Source organism: Venturia canescens, chromosome 6 (genome assembly GCF_019457755.1).
Source record: "Venturia canescens isolate UGA chromosome 6, ASM1945775v1, whole genome shotgun sequence".
Taxonomy (NCBI): Eukaryota; Metazoa; Arthropoda; class Insecta; order Hymenoptera; family Ichneumonidae; genus Venturia; species Venturia canescens.
In genome coordinates this window covers 458,015-467,981 of record NC_057426.1, presented here as the reverse complement: position 1 = coordinate 467,981, position 9,967 = coordinate 458,015, and the positions used below count along the sequence as shown (strand labels likewise).

The 9,967-nt window shown below is 38.6% G+C and overlaps 1 protein-coding gene and 1 long non-coding RNA gene across 3 annotated transcripts; one reads left to right on the top strand and one right to left on the bottom strand.

Moving 5' to 3' along the window:
* Positions 1-3,523: 3,523 nt before the first annotated feature.
* Positions 3,524-5,701, bottom strand: LOC122412077 (uncharacterized). Of its 2 annotated transcripts, XR_006261287.1 has the most exons (4): positions 5,401-5,701; positions 4,711-4,861; positions 4,474-4,612; positions 3,524-4,356 (listed from the first exon to the last, which is right to left on the bottom strand). It is a non-coding gene; the product is annotated as an uncharacterized lncRNA (long non-coding RNA). The 2 variants fall into 2 exon arrangements; XR_006261288.1 differs by lacking the exon at positions 4,711-4,861.
* Positions 5,702-6,489: 788 nt separating this feature from the next.
* On the top strand, positions 6,490-9,756 carry LOC122412309 (juvenile hormone esterase-like). The gene is made up of 10 exons (XM_043421775.1): positions 6,490-6,681; positions 6,941-7,078; positions 7,185-7,347; positions 7,483-7,668; positions 7,762-7,961; positions 8,235-8,388; positions 8,659-8,840; positions 8,955-9,105; positions 9,371-9,503; positions 9,573-9,756. Exons 1-10 carry the CDS (start codon positions 6,490-6,492, stop codon positions 9,754-9,756), a joined length of 1,683 nt encoding a protein of 560 aa, XP_043277710.1.
* The last annotated feature ends 211 nt before the right edge of the window (positions 9,757-9,967 follow it).

Here is a 9,967-nt window from a genome sequence, read left to right as displayed (position 1 = left end):
AGTTTTGTCGGGTAGCACATGGTTATTTACTTATTTTTATGTCCCCAAACTGATTCCACCTCCTTATTGCTCGAATTTTGAAAAAAAAAATTTTTGGGACAAAGTGGCCACCCCCTCAAATGCGATGAAAATCGATAATTGTCACTTCTGGTTAAATAGATGTTGGAATTGACTGTTCTCGCATGGAATATTGAAGGATGCGATAAAACGAAAAGAAATGAGGCATAGTAGGAACCCTCCTTCGATGGGATGAAAAAAGAATTAGCCGGAATACTTCGATAAATTTTGTCATTACCAGTGGCAAAAGCCCGTTCTTATCGGAGGCAAATCGTGGGAAAACCGCCATTATCACGAGTCCGTCGTATCGCTCAAATCTAGTGAGTAAGAAAAAAGAGATCATCAAAAAAGAAAAATTCTTGTCTGCGGCGGACGTTGCTTGTATTTTCTGCGATCAACTTTATTCGCATTCCTCCGAAGACTGAAATCGCTGCGAAACATGCCTAAAATGGACGCACACCTTGTGTGCAGGTGTTGATGAAGATGAAGTCCGTTATAAGTGCGATTTTTGTCAATCAAAATAAAATAGACATTTATCAGTAATTCGCAAAATGATTCTCACCCTCTGCCTCAAATAGCTATCAATTTCTCAAAAAACATGGAATTCTCATTGATCCTGTGCCTCGCCAGAAATCGGAATTGCGTGAATGGCCACTTTGCCCCAGAATTAAAAAATGCCCTAAAAAAGTGGGTGGCCACTTTGCCCTATGTTCCCTGTTACGTCCCCGTAGAAGATTTTGAATTGGCAGGGGGTATATGCAACACGGTATTGACTCTTCTTTCGGGTCAAGACACTCAAGTCCTTTACCCAGGGACGAGAGCCACGTCGATTGAGTATGGGAGAGCAAGAATGATATTTCCTTTTTGCGAGTTAGGTTGATTTAGACCCCGATGGCATGCAGATGATGAACCCTCTGGGGGGTGACGATGTGGTTTGTTTGAATAAAAGTGTACTCACAGGGTTTTTCCTTGGTGGGTTAATTGATGTTACTCTTTATTAGAAGGTACTGGTTGTTCCCTCTTATATTTGCTTTACAATGGTCCGGGTCGAAGCGTCGTCGTAGGTTTCGAGCAGTTACAAATGCTCGCTCCGAGATAGGTTACAATATTTATAATTATATTTATTGTAATTTTAATTGAAATTTCCGCTTTGGTTGAGTCTGAGATATTGAGTGAGCTTACTTTTCGAAAATTTTCTAAGTTCAACTTTGGATAAGAGCCGATGAGAAATTCTGACTAAGTCCTTTTCTTTAATTTATTCGCGGGCGTGGCAACAAAGACTTCTTGAGACAACTAATTGGATCTTTCTTTTTATCTGCGCTTCCTTGCTGCGCTGCTTCACTGCCTTCTGGGCACTTGCCCCCCGTTTTTATAGGGTTTCCCCCATCTACTTCTTTTCTTCTGATTGGTAGCGCAAAAATATGACGTGGGTTTTGCGTCTTGAGGGATGAGCTTTGGAAGTCCTGGGTCGCGCGTGTGACCTATTTTCCCATAGCCAATGATTTGCAGATAATGAAAGGAAGGGGTACTCGTGGCTTTCTTGCACATGAACTGAACAACAGTTTTATGTCTTTTCTGGCGCGTGATTCTCAGTGAAGCTGTGTGAGTCTATCCGTGTTGCGCGTTTCTCAGTGAAGTTGTGTGAGTCTATCCGTGTTGCGCGTTTCTCAGTGAAGTTGTGTGAGTCTATCCGTGTTGCGCGTTTCTCAGTGAAGTTGTGTGAGTCTATCCGTGTTGCGCTGGGTGAGTCACGTTAGGCGGCCACTTTTGCCTTGCCTTGATAATTTTTATGCGCTGATATGATATTTGTTTTTTTTCAAAATGGGAGACTTATTTTTCTGCGTACTACATTTTTCTTACTTTGTATCTAATAGGTTTTTCGTTAGGTCAGGGGTTACTGATCATGATGTAACATCCCCTATATACATCCGGTGCCACGAGGGATTATTTTTTTGTTCGTACAAAGGGTTCGTCGAGGTTTGGATATCCTTGGGAGCAAGGAGTGTGGTTGGAAATTGGGAAAAACATAGAGATGTGCGCCAAAAGTTTAATTTATACAAGACTTTAAAATCTCGAAGAGCTTCCGGGGGGGCTACGTAACCCTAACGCGGAGGTAAATAAAAAGTGAGCGAGAGCAAAAGAAAGCGTACTCGGAGCAGGGATGTAGCTATGAAAAGAGAAGAAGAAAGAAGCGGACGCTCGGTATATACATATAGATGAAACGTTAAGGGCACAACGGTGTAGAATTAGCTCATTTCTCGAGCTCGAAAGCAGAAAAAGATTCGAAAGCAGCCTTTATAATGATAGCGGATACGGCAGGGAAACTCTCGTAGCGACGGGTTGGACGACTCGTGAAAAACTTTATCCGAAAAAGAAAGAAACGCTTATTTTTTTTCGAAATGCGCCCTCTTGTCATTGCAAGAAAAATACGAATGTGCGTGTCCGTGTATTTATGGAAAGTCGAGTTTGTGCTATGGGTCAGCAAAAAATGCCAAAACACATTCGCCTTGAATGGAAATCATTTTTTTAAATACCAGATATGATTCGTGTACACATTTATCCAACGAAAGAATTCATTGTATCTCCAGGAAGTCGAGGGGGAGAGAAAGAGCTGGAAGAATATTTTTTCTCACCTTTCTCGCTTTTGTACCAAAGCGGAAGTTATGGAGCAGAGGTGAAGACACAGAGACAGTAGGGAGAGAGAGAGAAAGGAAAGGGTTGAAGCGGAGACCCCGGGTGTGAGGTTCCCAGTCAGCCCGTAATGGAAAACGTATTACCCACCAAAAGTCGTAAGTTTCGTGGACTACGGTGTAGGATTCAAGAGAGGAGGTTGGTGGACTCGGGCTTGCCTGACATTATAACGCGGATGTGCAGCCTGTACTTAACGACGAAACTCCGGGAAAACTGTAATTTTCGTGGGGGAGAGAGAAAGCACGAGGAAAGATAAAAAAATGTTTAAAAAATAGTGGCCGGTGAGAGGTGGACGCAAGAAGGAGGGCGAATGAGTCGAGATACGCGCGAGCTATGCCTCCGTTCTCCGAGGTTAAAGAATGAGTACGAGAGCAAAAGGAGACAGATGAGGGTGAACGGAGTCTGGTATGTGCGAGGCGTCGAGCTTCGTGGATTCGCGTCTAACGCCTTCATGCCTATTTGTGTGAACTCCTGTATCTGTGTTCTTGTATAAAATATGGTCGGACCGAAAAGTTAGTAAAACAAAATAACAAAAATTATTTCGCAGCCGTCTGAGAGAGGCAACGAGTTACGAGGATGGTGGGAGGGACAGGGAAAAAACAGAAGTGGAAGCTACTCCTAGATTTTTTTTCATTCCACGCTCAGCCACATTCACATGAGTATAACTTTGTGAACCACCAAATGGAAATGGTACTTTTGGTATGAGGAAACATTCTCTGCTATTGGAAAAGTAAACGACCTTTTTTTAAACAACGACAGAATTGTTGAGCGACGATTTAGCTTAAAGATCGAATAGTGGTCACTCTTTATCACAAGCTTTTTTTACAAATATTAATTCTTATAATAAAGATAAATAAAATATAATCTCGTAGATTTTTTCTAGCCGCAACACACTTGATATTCATAGGCAGAAATGAACGTCATAATTCATAGGGAGTTGAAAAAGTTCTGAAGTGAATTCGATGCTGGCTTGATAATACTCCAAATTTATAGCAGTCATGTAATTTTTTTTTTATTTTTTTACTCAAACTTTTCAACGCCGAAATTTGAGCTGTCGCAAGAAATTTCGTTGAAAGCGAGATATAACAAAAACCATTATAACATTGCACGGAAGTGAAAATTCATTTTTCTGCTTTGGTGGCATATTAAAGCTAGATTATTCAAAGTATAGTCTTGAAGTTGAATCCATTCAATCTGGAAAATGGAAACCGCAGAGTTCGCGTAAATACGTTAACGCGCAGAATTTGAAAAATTCGAGTTTAAAAAATCTTTGATGGCAATAAAACATCGTAAAAATGGATTAGCAATGTGAAATTTGAATTATAGTTATCTTCTGAATAACATTTTCGAATTACCATGGAGCTCGGGAGTCGAGAACGAAGATTTGTCAACAGCTACCCGGGTAGTGGCCAAAATTGCAAGATTATTCACAACAATTGAACGTGGAAATTATTTCTATAATGCACATGCTCGCACATAAATTAATTTTCAATATTTGGTATATTGCGAATGTCTCCAGACGGAATTCGGAATAATAACGGTTGAATGCTTAACAATTCTTTTTTGTTTCTACCATCATCGTTGCCTTTCACTCAAATGTTGTTGCATCTGTAATGTAAAAAAGATGAAATATCATTTTGAATATGAGATACATCTTTCATGCTTGTCCGACCGTCACAACCGTCCCTTGCGAATTCTTTACTGAGTTTGAATTTATTTGTTTACCTTTGACCCGACGAGATTGTATTTTCTTTGAAGAATCCCTGTTGGTGACGTGAAAACCGTGTGGCTTAAAAAGACTAGCTCTTGCAAGATGAATATGACACCAGAAAACTCTTTGACCATCCCTCAACGAAGTGATCCTCTATTCGAATGAAAATATACATGAGCTCAAATCAATTTACCTCACCGTCAAGCGTCCGAAACTTTATCATATGTGTTATCCTTTACAATAGAGCTTACAGGGGCTGTCGTTGTTTTGACAGATTTTGTAATTCATTCACGGATTATTTTTATCGTTCCTCATGGAGAAGAAAAAAATTGAGCAGATTTTCCGGGTGCGTTAAGTTTTGGCGACGACGATTCCTATATATCTGATGTCTTTATTTTAATCCTAAGTACAATTTCAAATCATCTTTTAATGACATTTAGAATGAATGCGATAGAAAATATTCAATAGCCGCCGATTTCAAGGTTACGGCGCAGAATCGGTCGAATCTGATAGTACATCAGCGTCAATTAAATATTTTACACAGTATATATTTAAGGTTTCGTTTACCATGGAAATTTAATAATCACGCAAACTTTAAGTAACTCGAGACCATCGACAAACTGTTACCATGCATTCACAAATATATTTCTCAACCTATTGTATAACACGATTATTATGAAAATAAATATTGAAACAAAAAAAAACACTTTTCAACACAGCGAGATGCCCGCGGTTATTTTGAAGAACTAACGTCCAATCTCATCGCGTAGTTTATACCCATACTTGAATTTTCTTTGAGTGTATATCGTAAAAAACAAAAAATTCAATTCCTTATGTTTGAAGACTCGTTCCCAATGGGTAAATCAGTTTGAAATTTCAGTGTGTGACCGTCACGAGGATCTCTTGAAAATACTTTGCTTGGCTTGAACTTGTTTGTATACCTTTGACCTGACGAAATTGTATTTTCTTCAAAGAATCCCTCGTGACGTGAAAATCGACTCCCTCGAAGAGTTCGTCTTTTTCAAGACGAGTCTATCACCGGAAAACTCTTTGACAATTTCAACGAAGCATTCCCCTTATTGGAATGAAAGTATACTTGAACAGAAATCAGTTCAACTATACAATGTCTGGAGGTTGAAAGATCGTTCGATAATTTACATTGTCTTGGCAGCAAAGTTCACCGCAAATAATGCCAGTTTTATCAGTTTGGAAATTTATTTACGGAATAACGATTGCGTATTGCATGGAGTTGAATCACTTCTTAAAATATTTATTTTTACCCGCCAAGGTAGGAGAACATTCTGATAAAACCAATTCTCTGACCGTAGTTAATACGTTGACTCCGAATATACTCAGAAAACTGACACATGAGTGGAAGATGAAAGGAGTAATTCATGTTGCTGTTTTGCATCGGTTCCATCGACTTTCCTAGAAAATTGATTATGAGAAGGTCGCGCGCGGACACATACATACAGACGCGCGCGCACATACAACTGACTAGTCCGCGGCATGAAAATTGAAATGGCCGATAAGAGCAACTCAAGAGGTAGAACGATAAGCAATCTTTTATGTATATTTCGGTCGCATGAATAGATTCCTAAGAAAAAGTAAGATGACGCGAACATTGATAAAACCACCTGGAAAAGTATTCGCGATTTTTTGCCTCGAGTCTATACATAAAATGGGATAATTTTGACACCGCAATGGATTTAAAATATAACTATCAATGTTTTCAGAAAACTTTTAAAAAATACCAAATAATGGGGTGGAATTTCCCTTGCGCGGGAGGATTAAAAAAATATTATCGCTAAATCGTAAAATTAATTCTCCCCATGAACACCCTAGTATTTTTGTATTTATGTGTAGATAATCAAGAATAATCGAAAGTGCCTGTTGATTCTATGAATATAGAAACGATCAGCATGGGGCAGCTATTGTCAGAAAGTTTTAAAAGCTTGCTTTTACACGTATACGAGTTAGAAGTTTTATAAAAAGTCAAAAGTTTCTTGCTATATACGAGTAAAATCATGATGTTTTCACTGACAACAGCAGTCCTTGTCTGCTCAATCCGACAATTGGTGGCCATTGAAATTACAACTGTCATAGACACTTCAACTGGGCCAGTACAAGGTGAAATATCGACTTCTGTCAACTCAACTAAGTTTGCTTCTTTCAAAGGTATAAGATACGCCGAGCCTCCGCTCGGTTATATGAGATTCAAGGTAGGTTCGATAGTTAATAATGTAGCATGACTAGGATCCTGGGAGGAAAGACCAAGACGTCAGAATAACGTTGTTAAGCATTCATTTAAAAAGTAAAAATCTACAAAAGTATCAGAATTCTCATAAAAAAAAAAGTTGAATAAATTGAAATTTTAAATCACATTGAATGCTGGCAACTTAATCCTCACCAACCGTTCGGCCGCGATTGGATGAAATTCTACAGTGCTCAATTGAAGTGTATTTATTGTTTGTTCAAAAGCCTCCAGTCCCCATAAAACCGTGGAGTGAGGTACTAAATGCTACTGTAAATGGAAACGAGTGCCCTCAATATAACTTCACCAGTCTCAGCATTTATGGCTCCGAGGATTGTCTGTTTCTCAATGTCTACACTCCAGTGGTAATAGTTTATAATGGAACGTAACGATGAATGATGAATTGTTTCTTTCAAAGATTGATTTGATAGCATCATTCGTATATACCATTCCAACTTTTTTTTCACGCAGACGAATCTGAGTCAAACTCCCACAAACCTGAAAAGCGTTATGGTATGGATTTATGGTGGTTCTTTTTTGAGTGGATCATCAGCGACGAAATTCAATCGTCCGGACTTTTTGATCGAGCGAGATGTAGTTTTCGTTTCATTGAATTACCGTCTCGGAGCTCTCGGTACTAAACTTTTACGAATGAAACGACCATTTGATTTTCAAAACTCTAATATACTCACGGGTGACTGACGTTCAAATCTTGAATATACAACAACAATGAGTTACCAGCAGAATTGATAGAGTTTTGAATTACAAGGATTTTTAAACCTGGGTCATCGAAACGCCACTGGTAACGCGGCCCTCAAAGATCAGAACCTCGCTCTCAAATGGGTTCAGATTAACATAGCTAAATTTGGGGGTAATCCAAAAAACGTTACGATCTTCGGTCAAAGTGCAGGATCCGTATCAGTAGGTTTTCACGTGCTATCAGAAAAATCGACTGGTAAGAATTTTTATTGTTCCTAACGGAAATAGCAACAATCTTTGAACATCGTATATTTCAAATAGTCGATCATTTAAATGGTCCAAAATACAGGACTTTTTCATGGCGCGATATCGATGAGTGGAACTCCCCTGGTCCCCTGGGGATTTACCAAACGAGAAGACGCCATTCAACGAGCTGAGACACTCGCGAGGTTGTGCGGCGCGTTTCCATGGACCAAAAATCATTACCTCGAGACCCTTTACTCAGCCCCGGTCTCGAAACTTGTTAAACTTGCATTCGTCATTAATCCGGTCAGTTATTTATTAGTTTATTCATACTCAAAGTCGATCAATGCTAACAAATTTATCGCCCATAAAATCGCGATAACTCATTAAATACAACTCATCAGTTTTTAATTGATTTCATATTTTTTAATTTTCCCATTCTCCACTCAGTTGTCTCAATTAGCGAATTATATTCACTGGCCCGTTGCAGCGAATATGCGTGATTGCGCGAACGATCAATAATATTTTAATGTTCATAATAATATAAGTTTATTAATTATTTTTCACCGTATAATACAGATCACACCGTTCACACCGACCCTTGAAGATCCAAGCCTAACTGGTGATCCTTTCATCACGGAATGTGCGATAAAGAAGTATCAAAACGGAAACTTCAACAAAGTTCCACAACTTCTGGGTTTCGAGGATCAGGAAACCGTTGCTGTCCTCGCGGGTGAGCACGAACTTACTTCGTATGTGAACCTTCGATACAGAAGGGAAGAACAAATAATTCGATGGAGTTGCAAATAAAATAATTGATGAATTAAAAAAAATATATATGTATTCCAAGCTCGAGCAGAATTTTTAAATGTAATAGAAAAGCGTCGTAGAAATTCACGCGGAGCAATCAATGTGTTTATTTGATTTTATTTTCACATCGATGATTTATTTAGTAACTCCAGTAGCATCCAGGAAAACTATAATTCTCATGAAATCGTTTTAGGCATAGATGAATTTTTCACTGTCGTCCATTTGACCAACTTGGTCACTGGTCCTCTGTCTCTATTAGAAAATCAAGTTGAATCCGTGGTTGGGAACCTTCTTGAGCCATTAGAATCGCTCGTGAATACGGCAGGCCAGTGGTTTCAGTCAATAAAAGATACCACTTTGGAAGTCGCCGTGAATGTGTGTACTTGATTGTATGAAGATGTTTCTTTTTAATATTCATCTTCCCACAACCACTCTACCTTTTCGAAGATCAATTCTTTCAATCTGTTCACTTCATTGTTTTGCAACTAGGTGACAACTGACATTTTCTTCAAGCTTCAAATAGATGAAACTCAAAGATTATTGGTCGACAATATAGGCGACGTTCCTGTTTATTACTACGACAATACGTTCGATTACCCTCGATCGCGTCACAATCTTGGAAAACAGTATTGGATCCCTGGTAAGTGCGGAAGAAAAAAAAACATGCATCGGTTCGATTGAATAGTTGAGAGAATAAAAATAATTGGGAGAATAGCAACTCGACACTGGGCAACTTCCCACCGCATTGTTCGCGTATATTTATATATATGCACGCGAACAAAGTGGTGAGAAGTTGAAATGAAACGTTTTCGATGAAGAATCATCATTACTAGCACATATAAGTTTCAAAATACTTTATATTTCATCAGGGAATAAAATAAAATACATTACTATTTTATCTCAAGGTGCTGGACATGGTGATGACATTTACTACATATTTTACGTGCCCTCTGCACATTACAATCTTAGTTTAAGTGATCCAATGGGCCTGACAATCTACAGAGTTTCGACGATGTGGACGAACTTTGCTAAATATGGGTTAGTCATATTCAGTGGTGTTAATATCTATTCGATTTTTATGTACAACTAAGCTTTGCTTTGGAACAGGAGCCCAACCCCATTCTGGATCGATCAATATCCATTGAATGCATCGTGGCCTCCTTCTGGCGAATCGGGTAAGGCACTTGAAATTGGTAACCAACTGAAAGTAATACCGAGACCAATCGACACGGGTACAAGTCTCCTCGAATCGCTACTTAAACCATTCAATTATGAGCTATATGATTGTTAGAAAATTAGATGCAAAAAATACCAGATACTTTGGTTTGTAAGAGTCAAAACGCCTTGATGAATAATGAGCAGGAAGTGGATTAACGGTTTTCAAATTCACAATAAACTGACGAATGAATGAATAAATGAATAAATAAAGAAATAAATAAATAGCTTGCACTGTAAAAATGTAAAGTTCAATAGCAATAGTAAACTCTGAAGACGCAAGAGAA

Bases quoted from the DNA above. Each gene is read 5' to 3' on its own strand.
- LOC122412309 (XM_043421775.1), top strand. From the start codon at position 6,490: ATGTTTTCACTGACAACAGCAGTCCTTGTCTGCTCAATCCGACAATTG. The intron at 7,079-7,184 runs GTAATAGTTTAT...TTTTTCACGCAG, and splicing joins TCAATGTCTACACTCCAGTG to ACGAATCTGAGTCAAACTCC. The intron at 8,841-8,954 runs GTGTGTACTTGA...TTTTGCAACTAG, and splicing joins CTTTGGAAGTCGCCGTGAAT to GTGACAACTGACATTTTCTT.